At 42.2% G+C, this 27373-nt stretch overlaps 1 protein-coding gene across 1 annotated transcript in view; it reads right to left on the bottom strand.

The window, feature by feature from the left end:
* CHEK2 (checkpoint kinase 2) overlaps positions 1–27373 on the bottom strand; it is a 531010-nt gene that overhangs the window by 378886 nt on the left and 124751 nt on the right. The window contains exon 10 of the mRNA XM_053702076.1: positions 5028–5127. Coding sequence (XP_053558051.1) covers positions 5028–5127 — 100 coding nt within the window. The remainder of the gene's footprint in view (positions 1–5027; positions 5128–27373) is intronic.

Raw genomic sequence — 27373 nt, 5'->3', positions numbered from 1 at the left:
AAGATACACTTCCCACACTTTAAGGTAAAGCTTTCTCGTTACAGGTTTGCGAGCCTGTATTAATGTCTCAATCACAGAATCAGAGAAGTCTCTCTGAGAAAGAATCAACTATTCAATCTCCAAGCAGTTAAACTGAGAGATTTAAGATTTTGATAAAAGAATGGACCCTGTGCTAGAAGATCTAGATGCTGGGGAAGACGCCACGGAGCAGATCTGGACATCCGCACTAGGTTGGCGTACCAATTCCTGCGGAGCCACACTGAAGCTATTACAATGGCCAAAACATTCTCCTGTTTGATTCAAACCCCCAAATGTGACAAACATTTAGCAGCACCAAAATATAGTCCAAAATCTTTAATAAAGGCAATACAGACACAGGCAACATTTTGGGATTGCTCCCTTAATTACGACATATTCACAATTTAATATCTCTACTTATTTAGACCACAAGAGGGCACTGATATAATAGGTTTTACCCTTAATGTATGCAATTTATAACATATACAACAGCGCCACCAACAATTACTACAAATTTGAGCCACCACTCTTGGAAGAATAACAATTGGAGGAAACAGATAAACTAGACGATACCTCCAAGGGGCAGCTAAGACGCCTATTAGTTCTGCCTGAGGAACCCTCGATCTCGATCAATACTTTTTTGATTCAGAGGAGATGCCATTAGGTCTATCTCCGTAGCCCTCAATTGATTAAATACCTCCTGGTTGAGAGACCATTCCCCTGAGTGTAGCGTCTAGCTATCTGCTTCCCACTTGTCTACCCCTGGAATGTGAATGTCCAAGATGGTGCATTGATGTACCTCTGCCCAGTTCAGAATTCGATATACCTCCTGCATTGCTAGGGAACTTCGAGTACCCCCCTGATGATTTATGTACGCCACCATAATTATGTTGTCTGATTCAAAATGGAGAAATGGAGAGCATTGAAGATTGCTAGGAGCTCCAGGACACGCATAGGTAATGCCAGTTCCTGAGGAGACCAAACACCCTGTGCCCTCAGAAGGCCCCAAACCTCTCCCCATACCGATAGGCTGGCATCCGTGGTAATTATTTCCCACATTGTGTGATGAAAATCCGGGCAGGTTGGAGTGATTTACATTCCACTGCCTCAGCATGCAAAGCTGGAGAGGCCCTAAATGAAATCTTGCAAATGGCATGTCATCTAACACCGCTACCATGAGGCCCACAACCTCCATGCACTATAGAAGCTATAGAAGGGTAGGCAAAAGACTGAAGCTTCTGACAAGCTGACTGAAGCTTGAGTTTGCGTTGTTCTATCAGAAAAACTTCATTGCTACTAAGTCGATGAGGACTCACAAAAAAACACAACTTTGTTCGAGGAGTGAGAGAACTTTTGTCTTCATTGACCTTCCAGCCATAAGTGTGAAGAAATCATAGTAGTTTCACTGAATGAGCTATTGATAAAGGTAAAAATGGAGCCTAAACTAATATATCCATGCCCTCTCCTTGACAAGGCAAAATAACTACTGGGAGGGAAGGTGAAGTGTGAGAGATACTTCAAGCTCTGGTGGGGGGTATCTTTGCCTCCTCCTGGTGGCCAGGTAATGTAATTCACAAGAATAAGGTCTCATGGACTCTCACAACCATTAGAAAGAAATACAAGCACAAATATAAATTTTTCATGAAAAACTTAAATTATGCTTATCTGATAATTTTCTTTTCTTCTGTACGGGGATAGTCCACAGCTGCATTCATTACTTTTGGAAATATAGAACCTGGCCACCAGGGGGAGGCAAAGACACCCCAGCCAAAGGCTTAAATACCTCCCCCACTTTCCTCATCCCCAGTCATTTTGCCAAGGGAACAAGGAACAGTAGGAGAAATATCAGGGTGAAAAAAGGTGCCAGAAGAACGGAGAAAAAAGAATTTAAGGCCGCCCACAGAAAAAAGCTGTGGACTCTCCCCTATTACTATTGGGAAATCAATACCGAAGCTTATAGAGGGCACTGAATACAAACGGGTAGGAACAAAAAACCCTAGGAGCAGAACAGGAATGGAATAGTAACATCCGCTTATGCCACAAACGAAAGCCGAAGGCTTCCATCGGCTAGGCAGTCAGACTAAACTTCAAACCATAGTAACTAGCCAACTGAGTAGCTAGAAAACTTGCACCAGGACATTCCTGGAAAGAAACAAGAGAAATAAGACCAATAAGGAAGAACCAACTACCCGCTAAGGGAATGTTCCCGAACCAACTGCAAGGCCTCCCAACCTAAGTGAGGATCCATCGGGAGAAAAGATACGTGGTCGATGCCCAAACCAAGCAGTCAGAATTCCTGACCCCTACTCTGATCGAACAGTCCTATCACAGAAGTGACTGTCAATGTCCCAAGGACAAAAGAGATTAAAAAAATCCCAGCATCACCAAGGGCCAGAGATTAGATAATGAATCTCCAACCACGAGTTCCTAAGGAAAAGAAGTAGGAAGGAGGCACTGACACCCAGAGAGACTAACTTGGGATCCAGGATACCTATCCTTGTTACCCCTCAGAAACCCGAAGGGAGGGTAAACTGCAGACAAGAGAAACCCTCAACCCACTGAACTCCATGAGTCAGATGAGGAAAACTACTTTAGGAGGAGCCAACTGGATAAGTGCAGTAGATCAGATCCTTCCAAATAGAAGGAAAACGAAGAAACCCAGGAATATTCCAGTAAAGAAATTCCAAGGAAAAACATCCTCCATTTCTCCGGAAGAGAGAAAAGAGAACCACCCCAGTAGAAACAAGGAGATTTCGCCAGGACCGGGAAAACAAGCCTGCTACTGAACGCTGGACAGATCTAAGACTATTAAAATCTTGAAAACAGAGTAACCAAAAGTCCAAGTCTAAGACAAGGACTAGGTTAAAAAACCCGGACCCCGAAAACCAGGTGCCGGATCCAGACCAAAAACCTTGCGGAACAACCAAGCCTCCAATACCTGCCTCAGCAGTACATGCAGACGCGTCAGTCTAAATCTAAAGGCAAAACTCATCTCCGGAGGGGCATTTGAAGGCCCTGACCCTGACGGCTGTACCCCTGAAGCCTCAGAGGGAACCGCTCCCCCAGAGGAAAGACCAGTCTCACCTAGCGCCCTCAGGTTAAGAGGACATGGATAAGCTCTTTGCAGGCCCTCAGGAAGCTGTAAATGCGCCAACGCAAAAAATATGGCCATGCACAACCGAGCAGCAACCTCTGGTGGAAATAAACCTCTTTCCGGAGAAGGGGTAACGGTATTTGGGACAACTGCATGTGTAGGAACAGACAATTACAGGGAACGCACCTCACGGGACAGCTCTCTCTAATCTCTTCCCCGAGGAAGAAAAGAGCACTCTATTACGGCATACGGAACATAACTGATTGGGCTAGATTACCCGGGCATCCATACAACCCAAGCAGGAAACAGACTCTGAATCAGATAAATCCTCCTCAGGAAAATCAGAATCCTCCATAACTTGACCGGACAAATTTTGGACCAAAAATAACTGGCACCTCACACCCCCAATGGCTGGGGCACTCACCACCTCCTATGACCCAGACAAGTAGAGAACAGACCCTCTCCACCGGCACTCGGTCAAGAATATGGAAATGTAGAATGAAAACGTGATCACGCCCAGTCACGAGGTGCAACCCACAGGCCAAAAAAAAGCGTGCCAGTCCCATCAAGAACTGCATAGCTCGAAAAACCTGTACGTTCCGTAAAAGCCATGAGCCCCAATATCACTACACATAAGCAGACAGAATCACATAACAAATATGATTAAAGTCCCCCACTGTTCAATAACCCCCTTCAGGAGATATTAACCCTAGATTCCATAGATAAAGGAGTCCCACAGTGAAAGGAAAATGAAACAATCTTACCGGAATCTATGCCATAGAACAGTAACACGGTCCTTCAAGTTTGACAGATAGTAGCCTTGCTTCTGACATGGACTTGAGTGAAGAAAGCAGACAGGGAAACTCTTCAACGCTGATTGCTTATGGAGCTGTTAATATGAGTCAGGATGGTTTCGCAGAAAGACTCTCCCTGCATCTCTGGACTCCAACTTTCATCCATGCTCTCACTGAGAGGCTGACAGGACTACTTAAAACTCCAGTCCCATCTCAAAGAGTACTACCCTCCATAAGAGACTTTTCCGTAATCTTCTGACACTTCTCTGTCAACCTCCTGTGATGAAAGGCAAAGAATGAGTGGGGGATGAGGGAAGTGGGGGAGGTATTTAAGCCTTTAGCTGGGGTGTCTTTGCCTTACTTTTAAATCAACTAAGATGATGTGACACATTTTGATTGGATATTATAGTTTAACACAATTTAGGAATGGGTAGAAGCTTTAAAAATAATTATTTTTACACATCCTCATGGCTATATACCCCTCCCATACCTGTAATCTTCAGTTCAAGTACAGCCAAGCAATTGCCTACTTAAAAACAGTCACACACAAGACCTCCCTTATATCTTGCTTTTATACTTGGTTTCTGATGTTGCCTTGAATGATTTTAACCTTTTAAAATAAAGGACTGTGTGTTTTACATATCGGAGTGCTTGGATCTTGTGTGTAACTATTGATTTATTACACCTGAACAGGGTCGTCACCCTTAGTGCACCCGACAAATCCATTTATCATGTGTGTTAGCGCAGAAGACCACCGCGGGTTGTATACTTGGCTGTCGCATCCTGTCCATTTTGTGTGGTATACATATTTAAAAATAGATTGGAAAGAGGATGGTCTCTGTGCGTGACTCTGATAGAAGAAAAATGTAAAAAAAAAGTGTGTAAAGGCTAGTTATCATATGATAATATGGCTTTCAGTTTAAAAAAAAAAAACATGAGTAGAAGTATAATTTGGTTCTCTCATTCTCAGGATACCCTGTTCACAGTAATTCCCAAAAAAATAAGAAGCCCGTAGAAATACACGGATGGAGAGAAATGAACACTTTGTATAGATCAGACTAAGGATGTGCTGCTTGCACATCAGTGGATAACAAGATGTAAAAAGAATTTGTAGTGTTTACCTGGACAGCTAGCAGCATTTGATAAAAGTACAATTTTGCAGTAGATTCTTTGAGCCTTGTACACGTTATTACTCTGTCAAACAGGTCACCTCCTTCCATCCTAGAAAACAACAGGTTAACAAAATTATAAGGGCTTCTTTTTGCTATAGCTACGGGTTCAAACAATCTGTGCAAATATTTTGACTAACTCCACTTGCCCCCCCCCCAGGTATAAATAGTAAAACAAAGTTGTTTTAGTGTATATATATTTCTCACAGAAAATGTTTAAGGGCACCACTGATAGTAAAAAGCATATTATCAACGATACACTCAATAATATAAGTATCAATTTATTATATACAAGCCACAAAAAAAACTAAATCCACCGAATTTTATAACAAATATCCATAAGATAAATATAACAAATAGCAATGTAAAAACTGCACATATAAAAAAAACCTGTATTAAAAAAATCTGTTAAAAATGTCCAGTATATTAGATCAAAGATAACACTAATCAAACGTCTATCACACCATTGATAATATAACATAAAGCTTACTGTTTTATGGCTGCTATGCTTGACACATACAAATTCCTATTTTCCTATAAACGTTATTCAACAAATATGATGGAATGGGTGCTATGTGTTAAATGGCAAGTATATATTAGAACAGTGCTAAATTTCACTGCATGGATTTGGTTGTGTATCAATAGAAGAAGCTAAAAATGAATTAAAAATTACAAAACTCAATAAGACCCTTGTATAATATTGTTGGGATATGTGTAATCCCTTTATTCTCTGTCACCTTGCTGACATCTTAATCCCCATTATTAAATAAACTGTATGTTAGAATAATTGCTGGAATACAGTTTGTGCATTGAACATAACTACACAGTATTACTGAATGTATTGAATTTTATCAGCTTCACAATTGCTTAAAGGGCCACTAAACCCTACATTTTTCTTTCATGATTCAGACTGAGAATACAATTTTAAGCAGCATTCCAATTTACTTCTATTATCTAATTTGCTGCAATCTTTAGATATCCTTTGTTAAAGAAATAGCAATGCACATTGGTGAGCCAATCACATGAGGCATCTATGTGCAGCCACCAATCAGAAGCTACTGAGCATATCTAGATATGCTTTTCAGGAAAGAATATCAAGAGAATGAAGCAAATTAGATATTAGAAGTAAATTAGAAAGTTGTTTAAAATGGTATTCTCTATCTGAATAAATAAAGAAAAAAATTGGGTTTAATGTCCCTTTAAACTTCATACAATCCAACTACCAAACCTCTAAAACATAACTGGGAATCGGGTGGTTTTATAAGCAAAAGCTTCCCATACATGATTTCTATATTGCTCATTAAAAATAAAAATTGCCACTGATGATTCGCCAGTTGATCTCACATTAATTTCTACCATCTCCTATGCCATGATTGCTTGCTGTAATTGTCACTCAAAAAGTCACACCATTGACTGGATAAAACAATACTGCTACTGATTTTTCTTAAAGGGAAATGAAACCCAACATTTTTCTTTCATGAATCAGCTAGAGCAGGAAATTTTAAGCAACTTTCTAATTTACTCCTATTATCAATTTTTCTCCGTTCTCTTGGTATACTTTGTTGAATGAGCAGCAATGCACTTCTGGTTGCTGACTGAACACATATGTGAGCCAATGACAATCGGTATATATATGCATCCACCAATCAGCAACTAGAACCTAGGTTCTTTGCTGCTCCTGATCTTTCGTAGATAAAACTTTCAGCAAAGGATAACAAGAGAAGAAAAATTAAATAATAGAAGTAAAGTGGAAAGTTGTTTAAAATTGTATTCTCTATCAGAATCATGAAAGAAAAATTTGGTGTTTCATGTCCCTTTAATTCTCTTTAAGTATTTTATAAACCACCTTTTATAAACCAACTTTAGAAGTTCATATTCCATGAATAATATTCTTTATTTGAAATGAGGTCTTATATTTGCATATTAATTAATTAATTATAAATAGGAGCTCACAGGTTTAGAGTGAGGTGAATCTCATTCTATATTTCTATATATCAGAGGAATCTGATTTCACACCATATAAAAGGGTAATTTGAGACTTTAATATGAAATAATGTGCTTTATTTTGTTCGCTTATCTTGTAATTGGCTCAGAAAATTGTTTGTTTTAAAAATTCAGAATTTGTATAAAAGTAATGAGTGTGTTTGCAAACTGTCACACCGCTCCTTCTCAGCGGTGGCTCTGCGTTCCCTTCCCATGGCCGTTGCCATGGTTGCAGCGGTTGTTGTGGCGATGATGTCATCTATGCACGCCGTCTCCTTCCTCTGATGCCGCAAATCTGCACCTATGTAAGTCTCACCTCACTTCCTATACCTTGCCCAAGTATAGGTGTTACTGTGTGTGCTCATGGTGCTTATTGCTATTGAATTGCTGGATTGCCTAATTGCTACTGAACTCTAGTAATTCAAAAGATTTCCAGCCTCAAAATAGTTAGTTAAAAAACCTTTATTAGCTCAAACAGGGTCCCATAGTAAAGCAACAACATTTCAAACCAGCAATTGGTTCTTAATCATGTCATGATTTTATGTACAGGTGTGTCTTTTATACCTATGCATCTCAATGATTAACAAGCTAAGTAACACTGCCATCTTGTGTTCATTTGACAATATGCATGTATACAATTACCATATGCATAGCTTGAATATATACATTTTAAAATACAATTAAAAAACAAACCTACATAAAAAATCTAAAACAAAATCAGAATCATGCTACAATATACTTAATTCTTACAGGTACTTTACAGGAACAGAGACCAGTCAAAATCTTTATTTAACCCTTTTGGTTGTAGGGAATCCAATTTCCTGATCCAAAACATTTCACTCTTTTTAACCTCTTAAGGACGACAAGATCATTTTTTAATTTTCTTACCCTTAAAGTGTCAGTAAACCTTAAAAATAATGTTATATAATTCTGTACATAGTGCAGAATTATATAACATTATATTAGCCAAACTTTGTAAAACCTAATATACCCTTTTAATTTTTTAAAAAACGGCTGTTTTACAGACCCGCTCTCTGTGCTCTTCTGAGCGGGTCTGTTTGTTTCACACAGCGCATCGGGCCAGCTGTATAGTCACAGCCCAGCCCGGCCCGACCACGCCATTATACACAGTGCAGCTCGTTCCTGCTGTCAGACAGAGCAGGAGCGAGCTGCACTTAGTGTTATGGTGCGGTCGGGCCGGGCTGTGACTATACAGCTGGCCCGATGCGCTGTGTGAAACAAACAGACCCGCTCAGAAGAGCGCAGAGAACGGGTCAGTAAAACAGTCGTTTTTTAAAAGAATTAAACTTGTATATTAGGTTTTACAAAGTTTGGCTAATATAATGTTATATAATTCTGCACTATGTGCAAAATTATATAACATTATTTTTTAGGTTTACTGTCCCTTTAAGGACTAGGGCTATTTTAACATTTCTGCTGTGTTTGTGTTTAGCTGTAATTATCCTCTTACTCATTTACTGTACCCACACATATTATATACTGTTTTTCTCCTTTCTAAAGATACCATTATTTTCATCATATCTTACAATTTACTATAAAAAAATTATAAAATATGATGGAAAAAAAACACACTTTTTCTAAATTTGACCCCCAACATCTATTACACATCAACAACCACCAAAAAACAACCATGCTAAATAGTTTCTAAATTTTGATCTGAGTTTAGAAATACCCAATGTTTACATTTTCTTTGCTTTTTCTGCAAGTTATAGGGCAATAAATACAAGTAGCACTTCGCTATTTCCAAACCATTTTTTTATTTCAAAATTAGTGATAGTTACATTGTAAAACTGATATCTGTCAGGAACTCCTGAATATTCTTTGACATGTATATATTTTTTTTTAGTAGACAACCCAAAGTATTGATCTAGGCCCATTTAGGTATATTTCATGCCACCATTTCACCGTCAAATGCGATCAAATACATTTTTTTTTTCTCACAAACTTTAGGTTTCTCACTGAAATTATTTACAAACAGCTTGTGCAATTATGGCACAAATGGTTGTAAATGCTTCTCTGGGATCCCCTTTGTTCAGAAATAGCAGACATATATGGCTTTGGCATTGCTTTTTGGTAATTAGAAGGCCGCTAAATGCCACTGGGCACCACACTTGTATTATGCCCAGCAGTGAAGGGGTTAATTAGGTAGCTTGTAGGGTTAATTTTAACTTTAGTGTAGAGATCAGTCTCCCACCCCCTGATCCCTCTCAAACAGCTCTTTTCCCTCCCTCACCCCACAATTGTCCCGCCATCTTAAGTACTGGTAGAAAGTCTGCAAGTACTAAAATAAAAGGCTTTTTTTTTTTTCATTTCTTTTTTTTAATAAAAAAATTAAAATACATATTCTGCTGTGTAGGATCCCCCCTTAGCCTCCAACCAGCTCTCTAACCCTCCCCCCTCTACCTTATTGTCCGCCATTTTGGGTACTGACAGCTGTCTGCCAGTACCCAGTTTGCATATAATTAGCCTTCTTTTTATATAATTTATTGTTTTTTTTATTTACTTTTCTGTAGTGTAGCTCCCCCCCCCTCAATAACCAACCCCCCACCCCCTCCCAGATCGCTAAGATAAAATTGCCCCCCCTCCTCTCAGCCTTTCTTTTACAACTTTGTTTCATAGTGTAGGGCTCCCACCCACTCCTGCCCCTGTGAGCGCTCGCGCTCCCGCGAGCATGCCCCCATTCGTGCACGCTCCCGAGGTTACTGCGCGTGCTCTTGCCCCCCTCTGACGCAATCTACACCAGCGATGGCCGCGCACCCACCTCCCTGCAACGGCTCCCACTCACCAATGATCGCACCATCGCTGGCCGATGCGGAGGGCCACAGAGTGGGCCTCTCTGTATCAGTGTGTTAAAAAAGGTATATATCGAGGCATCACGGCAATACCTTGAAAGTGGCTGGAAGCGATCAGGATCGCTTACAGCCGCTTTAAACCCCTAACGACGTACAGGGTACATCGTTGGTCAACAACCAGTTTGTGTATGATGTACCCTGTACGACGTTGTGTCGTTAAAGGATTAAGCATTTGTTGCCTATCACCTCCCCTCCTGGGTCTAGCCACATGTTCTATCACTTAATTACGCAATTGACTAATATGACCCATGGAGAGGAAGTGAGAGGAGAAGGGGGCATCTTTATTATTTGTCCGGATGTTTGATTTATGTTCAGTCATTCTTTCTCTTGCCTCCTTACTCGTCTCCCCTACATAAATCCTAGCACACGAACATGTAATAATGTATATTACATAGGTTGATCTACACGTTAGGAAAATCTTTGATCTTATACTTAGTCCCACTTCTTGGGTGGAAGAAATGTTCCCCTCCAATTATAGAGCTAAATGGGCTACAATGCAAACAGGGATAACATCCAGTTCTATTTGGCCCAATTGTTGTCGGTATACTTAGTTTCTTGCTGCCTATATCAGCATGTACTAGGGTATCTTTCAAACTTTTGCTTTTCTTATAAGCTGTCCTGAAAACTTTCAATGTGTGGATTACATTCTTTTAAAATGTACCAATATTTATTCAGAATGTTTGTGATTTTTGGGACCAAGCTGTTATATTATATTGGGTTACAAATATTCTCTCTCTTTTATTGTTTTTATCAGTTCTTTTATACTCATCACCTTTTACAGATTGTAGTTGTTCATTAATCAATTTTTCAGGGTAACCTCTTGCTATAAATCTCTTTGCCATTTCATTTAATCTTTGGTTACATTTCTAATCATCAGTAACAATTCTCTTTACCCGCATAAACTGACTTCTTGGTATTGCTTTCAGTGTATAAAAATTAAATGGGAGCTGTTGTATTGTAAAACTTTATTTTTAATCGGTAGGTTTAGTGTATAGATCTGTTTTGAGAACCCCCCTTTCTATATACACATAGGTAATCCAAAAAACATAAATTATGCTTACCAGATAATTTCCTTTCCTTCTGTATGAGGAGAGTCCACAACTTCATTCCTTACTTGTGGAAAATACTGAACCTGGCCACCAGGAGGAGGCAGAAAACCCAGCCAAAGGCTTAAATATCTCCCCCACTCCCCTCATCCTCCAGTCATTCTTCTGAGGGAACAAGGAACAGTAGGAGAAATATCAGGGTATAAATGGTGCCAGAAGAACAAAACAAAGTTTAGGTCCGCCCAACAGAGAAAAACGGACGAGGGCCGTGGACTCTCCTCATACAGAAGGAAAGGAAATTATCTGGTAAGCATAATTTATGTTTTCCTTCTTAATATGAGGAGAATCCACGGCTTCATTCCTTACTTGTGGGAAACATATACCCAAACTCTAGAGGACACTGAATGAAATGGGAGGGTAAAAAAGGAGAGGTTGGGCCCTAATCTGAAGGCACCATAGCCTGCAAAACCCTTCTCCCAAAGGATGCTTCAGCCGAAGCAAAAACGTCAAACTTGTAAAAGTCTGAAAAGGTATGTAAGGAGGACCAGGTAGCCGCCTTACAAATCTGCTCCATAGAGGCCTCATTCTTGAAGGCCCAAGAGGAAACCACTGCTCTAGTTGAATGAGCCTTAATCCTCTGAGGAGGCTTAAGCCCCGCTGTTCCATATGCTAAGCGAATAATGCACCTAAACCAAAAAGATAAGGAAGTGGACAAGGCTTTCTGCCCCTTACACTTCCCAGAATAGACAACAAACAAAGAAGATGACTGTCTAAACCCATTAGTAGCTTGAAGATAGAACTTCAAGGCCCGAACCACATCCAAATTATGAAGTAGCCGCTCCTTCGAGAAGAAGGGTTAGGACACAAGGAAGGAACAACAATCTCATGATTGATGTTGCGATCTGAAACAACCTTAGGAAGAAAGCCTAACCCAGTACGAAGAACAGCCTTATCAGCATGGAATATTGGGTAAGGGGTCTCACATTGCAAGGCAGCCATCGCAGATACTCTGTGTGCCAAAGCAATAGCCAGTAGAAAAAGAACCTTCCAAGATAGATATTTAATGTCAAGCACGTGCATAGGTTCAAACGGGGCTCTCTGCAAAACCTTAAGAACAAGATTCAAGCTCCAAGGAGGAGCGCTAGATCAAAACACAGGCCTGATTCTAGTCAGAGCCTGAACAAAAGACTGGCTGTCTGGAAGCTCAGCGATCCTCTTGTGCAGTAAATCTGTCCCTGTAACTTAAGGGAGCTAGCCGAAAGGCCCTTCTCCAGTCCATCTTGGAGAAAACAAAGAATCCTGGAAACCCTGACCCTTTGCCAGGGAAATCCACGCTCTTCCCACCAGAATAAGTGGGTCCTCCACACCTTATGATAGATGTGACGAGTAACCGGCTTACAAGCTTGAATTAGAGTATCAATAACTCTTTCATAAAAACCTCTCTTGGCTAGGACTAATCGTTCAATCTCCACGCAGTCAGCCTCAGAGAATCTAGATTTTGTTGAACAAAGGGTAAGTAAGGGTAACAAGGTAACCTCCAAAGGAGGAGATGAGGACATCCCCACCAGGTCCGCAAACCACATCCTCTGAGGCCACAATGGAGCAATTAGAATCACTGATGCTCACTCCTGCTTGATGCGGGCCACTACACGAGGTAGAAGTGATAATGGTGGGAAAATGTAAATCAGACTGAACCTCCAAGACACTGCTAATACATCTATTAGTTCCGTCTGAGGATCCCTGGACCGCAACCCATATCTGGGTAGCTTGGAATTGAGCCGGGACGTCATGAGATCTATCTCTGGCGTCCCTCATCTGCTGCAAATCTCTGCAAACACCTTGGGATGGAGAGATAGTCTGCTGAGGAAATCCCCTTCCCAGTTGTCCACACCCGGAATGTGGATCACTTACAGCGAGCAGTTGTGGGCCTCCGCCCATTCCAGAATCCGAGATACTTCCCTCATTGCTAGGGAGCTAATCATTCCCGCCTGATGGTTGATGTAAGCCACCGAGGTTATGTTGTCCGATTGGAATCTGATAAACTGGGCCAAACCCAGAAGGGGCCAAGCCTTCAGAGCATTGAAAATCGCTCAAAGCTCCAAGATGTTGATTGGGAGTCCACAGGCCCTGTGCCTTCCTGGCACCCCAAACAGCTCCCCATCCTATGAGACTCGCGTCCGTAGTCACAATCTCCCAAAATGGCCTCAAGAAGGATGTCCCTTGGTACAGATGATCCGGACAGAGCCACCAGGAGAGCAATTCTCTTGACCAGCTGTCCAGAGAAATCTGTTTAAACAGATCTGAATGATCGCCGTTCCACTTTCTCAGCATACACAGCTGAAAAGATCTGAGATGGAATCTGGCAAAGGGGATGATGTCCATGCAGGACACCATATGAGCCCAATTACCTCCATACAACAAGCTACAGGTGGCCTAAAGAAGGTCTGGAGGGCAAGACAATTGAAAGTTAGCTTGTAACATCGCTGGTCTGTAAGAAATATCCTCATGGATATGGAGTCTATTATCATACCCAGGAACTCAACCCTGGTACTGGGAGTAAGAGAACTATTTTCTAAGTTTATCTTCCATCCATGAGATCAAAGAAGAAAAAGAAGGGCTTTCGAATGGTCCTCTGCCAGACGACAGGACGGTGCTTGAACCAAAATATTGTCCAAGTACGGCGCCACTGCAATCCCTCTGGTTCTGGCCACTGCGAGCAGAGCCCCTAGAACCTTCGTAAAAACTCTTAGAGCAGTAGCTAGGCCAAACGGAAGAGCAATAAACTGGAAGTGATGATCCAGGAACACAAATCTTAGGAACTTGAAGTGTTCCTTGTGTAAAGGGACGTGAAGGTAGGCATCCTTTAGGTCTATGGTTGTCATTAATTGACTTTCCTGGACTAAGGGAAGAATGGACCTTATTGTCGCCATCTTGAACGAGGGAACAGACAGGAATTTGTTTAAGCACTTTAGGTCAAGAATCGGACGAAAAATACCCTCCTTCTTTGGTACCACAAAAAGGTTTGAGTAGTATCCCTGACCTCTCTCTGCTGGAGGTACCGGTACAATGACCCCCAGGGAAGATAAATCCCTCACACAACCTAGAAAAGTGTCTCTCTTTTCTGACCTTGAAGACAGGTTTGATAAGAGGAATCTGCCCCTGGGAGGCTGAGACTTGAAACCTATCCTGTATCCCTGAGCAATGACCTCTAGTACCCACGTGTCTTAAACGTCCCCAAGTCAAGCTTCCAAAAATAGAGATAGTCTGCCCCTTCCAGATCCAAGGCCAGATCGGGAGCCACCCCTTCATGCCGACTTAGGCTCAGCGGGCTTCTTGTTCTGCTTGGATGTATTCCAGGAATACTGAGAAGGTTTCCAAGTTCCCTTGAACTGTTCAGGCTTCGTAGAGGGCTGCTGACATTGGGATTTGTCTCAACGAAAGAAGCGAAAATTAGAGCCTTGTCCCTTAGGTTTGTTGTTCTTATCCTGCAGTAAAAAGGCACCCTTTCCTCCAGTAACCATGGATATGATTGAGTACAGGCCTGGACCAAAGAGAATTTTACCCTTAAATGGAAGGGAGAGAAGTCTAGACTTCGAAGTCATGTCCGTGAGACCAAGACTTCGGCCAGAGTGCTCTACGGGATAGCACAGAAAAACCTAAAGCCTTGGCATTCAGGCAAATAATCTGCATATTAGCATCACAAATAAAAGAATTAGCTACCCTTAAGGCCTTAATTCTTTCCTGGATCGCGTCAAGGAGACCCTCCACCTCGATCAATTCAGATAAGGAGTTGCACCAGTAGGTCGCCGTTCCAGCAACCGCAAAAGCCGCTGTCTGTTAAAACATATATCCCGTATGTTGAAACATCTGTCTTAAAGTTTCCAGCTTCTTATCCATGTGCTCCTTAAACGACAAACTATCCTCAAGAGGGATAGTAGTGCGCTTAGCAAGCATGGAGATAGCACCATCCACCTTAGGAACTGAGCTCCACAAATCCAATTGAGAGTCCGTAACTGGGAATAATTTCTTAAAAGAAGAAGGGGAAAAAGAAGAACCAAGTCTTTCCCATTCATTCTTAATAATGTTCGCCATCTTTACGGGAACCAGGAAAGTCTATGTTACAACCCTGTCCTCGTAGACCTTAACTAATATAGGAATACAGGGTTCCTCAGGTAATTTAGGTTCTGGAACCTCTAAAGTAGCCAACACTTCCTTTAGCAGAAAGTGTAAGTGTTCAATCCTAAATCTAAAGTCTGGTTCCTCCGCAGTTGGAAGTTTAGAGGCAGTAGATTCCGACCCAGAAAGAACATCCTCTGAAGTATCAGAGGTGTCTTCATCAGCGGATAATCTAGTTTCTGATAAATCCAATAAGCTAGTAGATGACCCCTGGGAAGGATAGCAATATTAAACCTTTTGCTTGTGCTTAGCAGGGCGAGGTAAAACACAAAAGGCCGCAGACACTGCCATCTATAACTGTTCAGTAAAATCTTGTGGTAAAAGTGCCCCTCCATGTGCATTGGGAGATGACTGTAGGCTACGCACCTCACTGGACGGAGACTCCAAGAGGTGGAAGGCTCAGTAGTTCTAAACATATTAGCTTTCTTAGATAAAATTACTTTATCAAGGCATGTGGAACATAATTTAGCAGGCGGGTGGCCTCCTCACAATATAGACAGGTATTAGACTTATACACCCAATGGCTGGGGCACTCACCACCTCCTATGACCCAGGCCCAAGAGAGAAACGCTTCGTCTCCGGAAAACTACACGGTCAGGAAGAAGAATCAGAGTGACCACACCTGGTCACATGGTGCGCTATGAAGGACCCCCCCTGCTATAGCTAAAAGCGCGCCAAGCCTAAAAAGCTGGACAGCTTATTAAAGCGAAAGTAAAAACCTGTACGTTCCAACATCTGCCTGAGCCACATCTCACACATGTTGCGGCATAATAACAATATGTACATTATGTTACATTATCCTCCCTGCTCAATAATCCCCTTCCGGAGATATTAACCCTTGATTCCATACAGATAAAAGGAGCCACAATGTGTCTTCTTGCTTTATCATATTTGTATAAATAATGAAACAATCTTACCAGAATCTATGCCATGGAACAGAACACAGCCTCTCAAGTTTGACAGTCTTGTAGCATCGCTCCTGACATGGACTTAAGTGATGGAAGCAGGCAGTGAAACTGGTCAACACTGATTGCTTAGGAGCTGTTAATATGAGTCTGGATGGGGTCGCAGAAAGACTCTCCCTGCATCTCCAGACTAACATTCGTCAATCCTCAAACTGAGAGGCTGACAAGACTACTTTAAACTCCAGTCACATTCTGAAGGGTAGATACCCTCCATAAGGAACTACTCTTTATCTTCTGACACTTCTCTGCCAATCTCCTGTGACGAAATGTAAAGAATGACTGGGGGATGAGGGGAGTGGGGGAGGTATTTAAGCCTTTGGCTGGGGTGTCTTTGCCTCCTCCTGGTGGCCAGGTTCAGTATTTCCCACAATTAAGAAATGAAGCCGTGGACTCTCCTCATATTAAGAAGGAAATTGGACTCCCACTTCACTCATGTTAAGAGTGAACTTAAGATCAGTGACAGCTGTATTAAGATCATGTACGAATTCCAATAGGCTCCTATCGTCACCCAACCATATGCCAAAAATGTAAATCGGTGAATCTCCACCAGGCGGCCCCATGGTGGATAAATAGCCTATGTGGATATACAAATGTTTCTTCAACACTTGACATATAAATATTGGCATATGTTTGGGCGACGTTGGAGCCCATGGCTTTCCCCTGTTTTTGCAGAAAAAAATTATCTTGAAACAAGAAATAATTCTGGTAAAGAATCAGAGACAACAAGTCAACCAAAAATTGTATTTCCTTATCCCCATATCTACTGTCGGTTTTGAGAATGTTAGCCACTGCTATAATTCCACTGGTGTCTTTAATTGAGGTGTATAAGCTGGTCACATATATAAAGTACACTTATCACTAATATGTCCTGCATCTTATAGTTTAGTCAAAAAATCATTAGTGTCCCTCAGATATGAGGAGGATTTGAGAAGATGGGGCTGTAACACCTTATCCAAAAATACTGATATTTTAGAGAAGACGGAATTAATCCCTGCCACTATGGGGCGACCAGGTGGGTGATTTTCATCCTTATGGATTTTTGAGAGTACATATAAAACAGGCCTTATTGGGGGGGTTTCAATCAAAGACTCCTTAGACTCCTTTTGGGTAGTTGGATCCCCTGATAGGGGTTTATACACCTGTGTATCATTTAATTTTCTCTCTTTTTCTTACACATAATCACTTTTATTTAACAGGACCATGGCTCCTCCCTTGTCCGCCTCCTTTATTATTATTTCCTTATTGTTTTTCAATTGGTTTACTGCCTCTTTTTCCTTTTTACTTGCTTGTACCAATCTTTTATTTTTATTTCTCCTTAATAGGTTGTCTATTTCTTCTGAACTAAACTAGCATATGTAACAACACTATGTGCTGTAGAAGCTGCAAACTCACACTTTTTGTGTATCCCAAATTTCTTTGGGTCATTAAACCTAACATTATCAAATGTTTTTTTGTGTTCCAACAGGCTCAAACATACCTGCCACCATGGCAAAGTGAATTTTTAATTTTCTAAAAAATTTTTGTAAATCCTGTTGAACAACAAATTCATCACATGTCCTCTATAAACAAAATGATAAACCCTTGTTTAAAATAGCATATTCCTCTTCAGACAAAGTGTAGTTAGAAATATTGTGTACCAAGTTATCATCAACATATTTATTTTGGTTGTGCAAATTAGTGCTATACAACTTAAGTAAATCATTAAATGTTAAAGTGCAATCTCTTGTGGATTCATTTAGTGAATACATTTCAATTGAAACTTCTGTTTAATAATTCATATGTGTGTAAGTGTCCACTTTTGATGTATCATAGTCAACCATATCATGATCATTGGGGCTTTAAGGGTCATGGGGCCTTTCTTATATTCTTCTGGGACACCATTTTGTTATTTTAAAATATTACTGAGCTGTCCATCTGTTCATTGCTCACACACGTACTTGTATGGACAAGTGCCTTTGTTATATCTCTCAAATGGGAGTTAACGGCATGTCTTGTAATTACACCCTTCCAGTGTATATCAGGAGTGAGTCCAATATTAGCCACAATAACCTCTGTGTGTATGTTGGAAGTGAGTTTAGTATCAGTGCTCCTATCAGTCTTACCAGTTGGAGTGCCCATATCGTACGTCTCCTTCCCAGCCGTATCATGCCGGTCATACCTGGTGTTATGCTCTGGTGCATTGGCATTCGTCTGTGCTAGTGCCGGTAGTAGCCGCGTTGGAATCCTTGTGTCCGTCAAGCTCTCTGTTGCTCCGGCTGTGACATCATGTAGTAGGCACCTCTTGCAGTGTTTCGCCTGGCGCAATGTGGTCGGATCCACTGTTACCGCTATTTTCTTTATGGGCACGGCGTTTCCTACCCCTCCTTCTTTGATCTCTTCCTTCAGTGTGGGGTAAGCCGCGTTGATTGATCATCTGGCGCCACGTATAGACCATCCCAGAGGAATAGTCTTGTTCATCCCGGATAAACAGATCTTTTGCGGCTCTCCAGCTGCTTCCTATAATCCTGTACAGATTTTTCAAACTCAGTCACCAGCTTGTTATATTCATCCAAAAGGTACGTGTTGGATCAGCTGTTCTTTTTGTTTATTAATTGTTTCCTTGTATTTATTTATTTCCTTTTGGGCATACTCCACTGTCCACATAATAATATCGAAGGAGCACTTATTCAGGATACTTTCAAATTTCTCACAATAGTCCTTATGATCAGCAAAGAGAGTAGGGCAAATATACATTCTCAAACACCTTGGTATACACTGTACTTTATGATATTCTGCAAGTGTTATAGCATGCAATTCTAGGATCATCTTCTTTTTATTATCTTTTTCAAAGACTCTGCTTGTTACATCGACAGGTGCAATTTTTAAAAACTCTCTGTTCCCCAAAACTGAGGCATATACCTGTTGTGCAGATTCATCATCATATCAAAAGTTTTAGGACCCATTTCAGCATTATCATATTCAGCCATTCTGTTTCTTTTAATGCGGGTGCAGGTACTTCCAAGGCTATTCAATCAGAACAATCCACAAGAAAGACAGCACACTCTCCAAAGTGGGCCACGGAAAAGGGATTAGCCAGGTCCCAATGTCACTGTAGTAATTCAAAGATTTCCAGCCTCCAAATAGTTAGTTAAAAAACTTTTATTAGTTCAAACAGGGTCCATAGTAAAGCAACAAAGTTTCAAACCAGCAATTGGTTCTTAATCATGTCATTGATTTTATGTACAGGTGTGTCTTTTATACCTATGCATCTAAATCATTAACAAGCTAAGTAACACTGCCATCTTGTGTTCATTTGACAATATGCATGTATACATTTTAAAAACAGAATTTATGCTTACCTGATAAATTACTTTCTCTTACGGTGTATCCAGTCCACAGATTCATCCTTACTTGTGGGATATTCTCATTCCCTACAGGAAGTGGCAAAGAGAGCACACAGCAGAGCTGTCCATATAGCTCCCCCTCAGGCTCCGCCCCCCCCCAGTCATTCGACCGACGGTTAGGAGAAAAAGGAGAAACCATAGGGTGCAGTGGTGACTGTAGTTTTACAAAGATAAATTTAAACCCGACTTAATTGCCAGGGCGGGCCGTGGACTGGATACACCGTAAGAGAAAGTAATTTATCAGGTAAGCATAAATTCTGTTTTCTCTTACAAGGTGTATCCAGTCCACGGATTCATCCTTACTTGTGGGATACCAATACCAAAGCTTTAGGACACGGATGAAGGGAGGGAACAAGTCAGGTAACCTAAACGGAAGGCACCACTGCTTGCAAAACCTCCCAAAAATAGCCTCCGAAGAAGCAAAAGTATCGAATTTGTAAAATTTGGCAAAGGTATGCAGTGAAGACCAAGTCGCTGCCTTACAAATCTGTTCAACAGAAGCCTCATTCTTGAAGGCCCATGTGGAAGCCACAGCTCTGGTGGAATGAGCTGTAATTCGTTCAGGATCAAGATTGTGCAAGAGTCGTTCCTTCTTAGAAACTGGATTAGGATACAGAGAAGGAACAATTATTTCCTGGTTAATATTCTTATTAGAAACAACTTTCGGAAGAAAACCAGGTTTAGTACGCAAAACGACCTTATCTGCATGAAACACCAGATAGGGTGAATTACACTGCAAAGCAGACAATTCTGAAACTCTCCGAGCAGAAGAGATAGCTACCAAAACAAAACCTTCCAAGATAATAACTTAATATCTATGGAATGCAAAGGTTCAAACGGAACCCCTTGAAGAACTGAAAGACAGGCTTGATTCTAACTAAAGCCTGTGCAAACGCCTGAACGCTTGTGTAACAGGATAGACAGAGAAGATCTGTCCCTTTAAGGAACTAGCTGACAATCATTTCTCCAATCCTTCTTGGAGAAAAGACAAAATCCTGGGAATCCTAACTTTACTCCACGAGTAACCCTTGGATTCACACCAACAAAGATATTTCCGCCATATCTTATGGTAAATTTCTCTGGTAACAGGCTTTCTGGCCTGGATCAGAGTATCAATAACTGATTCAGAGAACCCACGCTTAGCTAGAATTAAGCGTTCAATCTCCAAGCAGTGAGTTGCAGAGAAACTAGATTTGGATGCTTGAATGGACCCTGTATTAGAAGATCCTGCCTCAATGGCAGCTTCCATGGTGGAACAGATGACATGTCCACTAGGTCTGCATACCAAGTCCTGCGTGGCCACGCAGGCGCTATCAAAATTACAGAAGCCTTCTCCTGTTTGATTCTGGCTACCAGCCGAGGGAGAAGAGGAAACGGTGGAAAGTTATAAGCTAGACTGAAGGACCAAGGCGCTACTAGAGCATCTATCAATGTCGCCTTGGGGTCCCTGGACCTCGATCCGTAAAGAGGAAGTTTAGTATTGTGACGGGACGCCATCAGATCCAATTCCGGAATGCCCCATAGCTGGGTCAACTGAGCAAAAACCTCCGGGTGGAGTTCCCACTCCCCCGGGTGAAAAGTCTGACGACTTAGAAAATCCGCCTCCCAGTTGTCTACTCCTGGGATGTGAATTGCTGAGAGATGGCAGGAGTGATCCTCCGCCCATTTGATTATCTTGGTTACTTCCTTCATCGCTAGGGAACTTTTTGTTCCCCCCTGATGATTGATGTACGCTACAGTCGTCATGTTGTCCGACTGAAATCTGATGAATTTGGCCTACGCTAATTGAGGCCATGCCTGGAGCGTGTTGAATATCGCTCTCAGTTCCAAAATGTTTATCGGGAGAAGAGATTCTTCCCGAGACCATAGGCCCTGAGCTTTCAGGGAGTCCCAGACCGCACCCCAGCCTAACAGACTGGCATCGGTCGTGACAATGATCCACTCCGGTCTGCGGAAGCACATTCCCTGAGACAGGTGATCCTGAGACAACCACCAGAGAAGAGAATCCCTGGTTTTCTGGTCCAGTTGTATTTGAGGAGACAAAATCTGCATAATCCCAATTCCACTGCTTGAGCATGCACAGTTGCAGTGGTCTGAGATGAATTCGGGCAAAAGGGACCACGTCCATTGCCGCGACCATTAATCCGATTACCTCCATGCACTGAGCTACAGAAGCCCGAGGAATGGAATGAAGGACTCGGCAAGTAGTTAAAAGCTTCAACTTCCTGACCTCCGTCAGAAATATCTTCATTTCTACCGAGTCTATTAGTGTTCCCAGGAAGGGAACCCTTGTGAGCGGGGACAGAGAACTTTTTTCGACGTTCACCTTCCACCCGTGAGACCTTAGAAAGGCCAGCTCAATGTCCGTATGAGCCTTGGCTCTGAGAAAAGACGACACCTGTATTAAGATGTCGTCTAGGTAAGGTGCTACTGCAATGCCCCGCGGTCTTAGTACCGCTAGGAGGGACCCTAGAACCTTTGTAAAAATTCTGGGAGCAGTGGCCAAACCGAAAGGAAGGGCCACGAACTGATAATGCTTGTCCAGAAAAGCGAACCTTAGGAACTGATGATGATCTTTGTGGATGGGAAAATGTAGGTACGCATCCTTTAGATCCACGGTAGTCATATATTGACCTTCCTGGATCATCGGCAAAATTGTCTGAATGGTTTCCATTTTGAATGATGGAACTCTGAGGAATTTGTTTAGAATCTTTAGATCCAGGATTGGCCTGAAAGTTCCTTCTTTTTGGGAACTACAAACAGGTTTGAGTAAAAACCCAGTCCTTGTTCTGCAATTGGAACTGGGTGTATCACTCCCATCTTTAGTAGATCTTCTACACAGCGTAAGAACGCCTGTTTCTTTGTCTGGTCTGAAGACAAACGAGAAATGTGGAACCTTCCCCTTGGAGGAGAGTCCTTGAATTCTAGAAGATACCCCTGGGCAACAATTTCTAATACCCAAGGATCTGGAACATCTCTTGCCCAAGCCTGAGCAAAGAGAGAAAGTCTGCCCCCTACTAGATCCGGTCCCGGATCGGGGGCTACCCCTTCATGCTGTCTTGGTAGCAGCCGCAGGCTTCTTGGCCTGTTTACCCTTATTCCAGCCCTGCAAGGGTTTCCAGGTTGCTTTGGGCTGTGAAGCATTACCCTCTTGCTTTGCGGCAGCAGAGGTTGAAGCAGGTCCGCTCCTGAAGTTGCGAAAGGAGCGAAAATTAGCCTTGTTTTTGGCCTTAAACGGTCTATCCTACGGAAGGGCATGGCCCTTTCCCCCAGTGATATCCGCGATAATTTCTTTCAACTCGGGACCGAAAAGGGTCTTTCCCTTGAAAGGAATGTTTAGTAACTTTGTTTTGGACGACACGTCAGCCGACCATGATTTGAGCCAAAGCGCTCTTCGCGCCATAATGGCAAAACCAGAATTTTTCGCCGCTAACTTAGCTAATTGGAAAGCGCCATCTGTGATAAAAGAATTAGCCAGCTTTAGAGCATGAATTCTATCCATGACTTCGTCATATGAAGTCTCCCTCTGGAGCGACTGCTCCAGCGCCTCAAACCAAAAAGCTGCTGCAATAGTTACAGGAATAATGCAGGCAATTTGATGAAGAAGGAAACCTTGCTGAACAAACATTTTCTTCAGCAAACCTTCCAATTTTTTATCCATAGGATCTTTGAAAGCACAACTGTCTTCTATTGGAATGGTTGTGCGCTTGGCTAGTGTTGAAACTGCTCCCTCTACCTTAGGGACCATCTGCCACGCGTCCCGCCTGGGGTCATTTATGGGGAACATTTTCTTAAAGATAGGGGGGGGGAACAAAAGGTACACCTGGTCTCTCCCACTCCCTAGTCACAATATCCGCCACCCTCTTCGGGATCGGAAACGCATCAGTGTATACAGGGACTTCTAGAAACCTGTCCATCTTACACAATTTTTCTGGGACCACCATGGGGTCACAATCATCCAGCGTAGCTAAAACCTCCTTAAGCAGTACGTGGAGGTGTTCCAGCTTAAATTTAAACGCTAAGGAATCTGATTCTGCCCGCTGAGAAACTTTTCCTGTGTCAGAAATTTCTCCCTCGGACAGCCCATCCCTCACTGCCACTTCTGAGTGCTGTGAGGTACAACGGATAAATCATCCAAAGCCTCTGATTGCTCATCATCTGTTCTTAAAACTGAACTATCACGCTTTTTAGGAAAAACTGGCAATTTGGATAGAAAAGCCGCAAGGGAATTATCCATGACTGCTGCTAATTGTTGTAATGTAATAGGGCCCAATGCGCTAGAGGTACTAGGCAACGCTTGCGCGAGCATAACTGGTGTCGACACATGGGGAGAGGATGGAGGACTATCCTCGTTACCTTCCGTCAAAGAATCATCTTGGGCTACATTTTTAAGGGTCACTGCATGGTCTTTAAAATGTTTCGAAACCTTAGCACACTTTAAACACAAATGTAAAGGGGGTATCGCCATGGCTATTAAACACATAGAACAGGGTCTATCTGTAGGCTCAGACATGTTAAACATACTTAGACAGTACTCAAATACAGTAAAATAAAATTTTTGAAAAAACAGTACTGTGCCTTTAAATAATAAAAAGCGCAAACTTTTTTACTAAATCTCAAAAAAACATCCAATCTTTATGAAATTTTCACCATATGATCCTAATGCTTTGAAATGATTGCACATTAAATTTCAAGTCAATTAACCCCTTATTGCCCAAACCGGAGCAAATTAAAGCAGGCCACCGGTTTAACAAACTACAGCACCATGCCACAGTCTCTGCTGTGGCCCTACCTTCCTTGGGGATTAGTTTTGGACGAAAATAAGCCTCTCTGGAGTCCTTCCAGCAATCTCTGGACTCTACACGTGAAGCTGCATAAAGCTGTCTTGCAAAAGAACTGCGCAACTGAGGCGCAAAATTTAGGCCCCCTCCCTCTTCACTCCGGAGGTGTGGGGCCTTCCCAAGCCAAAATAGGTGTCTAATGATATGCCAGGCGGAATAAAACCCCAAAAAGTGTTCCAAATGTAGTAAACACTTGTACAAATATCAGATTATTGTAATAAAATAATCGATTTCCCCTTAACAGTGTCCACCAGTGATTAAAGCCCTTTTAACTAAGCCATCCTTCTATACTGAGTCTCAGAATATGGCTTACCTTCCCCACATGGGGATTCTTGTCAGTCTTCTAGCATTACCAGGTCTTGACTAGAAAAAAAGTGACTGAGCATACCTTATAGCAGTTAAGCCTGCAAACTGTTCCCCCCAACTGAAGTTCTCCGGTACTCAACAGTCCTGTGTGGGAACAGCAATGGATTTTAGTTACAACATGCTAAAATCTTTTTCCTCTCAGCAGAAATCTTCATCACTTTCTGCCACAGAGTAAATAGTACAAACCGGCACTATTTTAAAATAACAAACTCTTGATTGAAGAAATAAAAAGTACAAATCTAACACCACATTCACTTTACCCTCCCGTGGAGATGCTACTTGTTAGAGCGGCAAAGAGAATGACTGGGGGGCGGAGCCTGAGGGGGAGCTATATGGACAGCTTTGCTGTGTGCTCTCTTTGCCACTTCCTGTAGGGAATTAGAATATCCCACAAGTAAGGATGAATCCGTGGACTGGATACACCAAGTAAGAGAAATACAATTAAACAAACCTCCTACATAAAAAAACATAATTTATGCTTACCTGATAAATTCCTTTCTTCTGTTGTGCGATCAGTCCACGGGTCATCATTACTTCTGGGATATAACTCCTCCCCAACAGGAAATGCAAGAGGATTCACCCAGCAGAGCTGATATAGCTCCTCCCCTCTACGTCAGTCCCAGTCATTCGACCAAGAATCAACGAGAAAGGAGTAACCAAGGGTGAAGTGGTGACTGGAGTATAATTTAAAAAATATTTACCTGCCTTAAAAAACAGGGCGGGCCGTGGACTGATCGCACAACAGAAGAAAGGAATTTATCAGGTAAGCATAAATTATGTTTTCTTCTGTTATGTGCGATCAGTCCACGGGTCATCATTACTTCTGGGATACCAATACCAAAGCAAAAGTACACGGATGACGGGAGGGATAGGCAGGCTCATTATACGGAAGGAACCACTGCCTGAAGAACCTTTCTCCCAAAAATAGCCTCCGAAGAAGCAAAAGTGTCAAATTTGTAAAATTTGGAAAAAGTATGAAGCGAAGACCAAGTTGCAGCCTTGCAAATCTGTTCAACAGAGGCCTCATTCTTAAAGGCCCAAGTGGAAGCCACAGCTCTAGTGGAGTGAGCTGTAATTCTTTCAGGAGGCTGCTGTCCAGCAGTCTCATAGGCTAAACGTATTATGCTACGAAGCCAGAAAGAGAGAGAGGTAGCAGAAGCTTTTTGACCTCTCCTCTGTCCAGAATAAACGACAAACAGGGAAGAAGTTTGCCGAAAATCTTTAGTTGCCTGCAAGTAGAACTTGAGGGCACGAACTACATCCAGATTGTGTAGAAGACGTTCCTTCTTTGAAGAAGGATTTGGACACAAGGATGGAACAACAATCTCTTGATTGATATTCCTGTTAGTAACTACCTTAGGTAAGAACCCAGGTTTAGTACGCAGAACTACTTTATCTGAGTGAAAAATCAGATAAGGAGAATCACAATGTAATGCTGATAACTCAGAGACTCTTCGAGCCGAGGAAATAGCCATTAAAAACAGAACTTTCCAAGATAACAATTTTATATCAATGGAATGAAGGGGTTCAAATGGAACACCTTGTAAACGTTAAGAACTAAGTTTAAACTCCATGGCGGAGCAACGGCTTTAAACACAGGCTTGATCCTAGCTAAAGCTTGACAAAAAGCCTGGACGTCTGGATTTTCTGACAGACGCCTGTGTAACAAGATGGACAGAGCTGAAATCTGTCCCTTTAATGAACTAGCCGATAAACCCTTTTCTAAACCTTCTTGTAGAAAAGACAATATCCTAGGGATCCTAACCTTACTCCAGGAGTAACGTTTGGATTCGCACCAGTATAGGTATTTGCGCCATATTTTATGGTAAATCTTTCTGGTAACAGGCTTCCTAGCCTGGATCAGGGTATCAATAACCGACTCAGAAAAACCACGCTTTGATAAAATCAAGCGTTCAATTTCCAAGCAGTCAGTTTCAGAGAAGTTAGATTTTGATGTTTGAATGGACCCTGTATCAGAAGGTCCTGTCTCAGAGGTAGAGACCAAGGTGGACAGGATGACATGTCCACTAGATCTGCATACCAAGTCCTGCGTGGCCATGCAGGCGCTATTAGAATCACAGATGCTCTCTCTTGTTTGATTTTCGCAATCAATCGAGGAAGCAGCGGGAAGGGTGGAAACACATAAGCCATCCCGAAGTTCCAAGGTGCTGTCAAAGCATCTATCAGAACCGCTTCCGGATCCCTGGATCTGGACCCGTAGTGAGGAAGTTTGGCGTTCTGGCGAGACGCCATGAGATCTATCTCTGGTTTGCCCCAACGTCGAAGTATTTGGGCAAAAATCTCCGGATGAAGTTCCCACTCTCCCGGATGAAAAGTCTGGCGACTCAAGAAATCCGCCTCCCAGTTCTCCACTCCCGGGATGTGGATTGCTGACAGGTGGCAAGAGTGAGACTCTGCCCAGCGAATTATCTTTGATACTTCCATCATTGCTAGGGAGCTTCTTGTCCCTCCCTGATGGTTGATGTAAGCTACAGTCGTGATATTGTCCGACTGAAACCTGATGAACCCCTGAGTTGTTAATTGGGGCCAAGCTAGAAGGGCATTGAGAACTGCCCTCAATTCCAGAATGTTTATTGGAAGGAGACTCTCCTCCTGATTCCATAATCCCTGAGTCTTCAGAGAATTCCAGACAGCGCCCCAACCT

Source organism: Bombina bombina, chromosome 2 (assembly GCF_027579735.1).
Source record: "Bombina bombina isolate aBomBom1 chromosome 2, aBomBom1.pri, whole genome shotgun sequence".
NCBI lineage: Eukaryota > Metazoa > Chordata > Amphibia > Anura > Bombinatoridae > Bombina > Bombina bombina.
The sequence above is the reverse complement of the archived record's forward strand: the minus strand, read 5'-3'. Positions and strand labels throughout refer to the sequence as shown.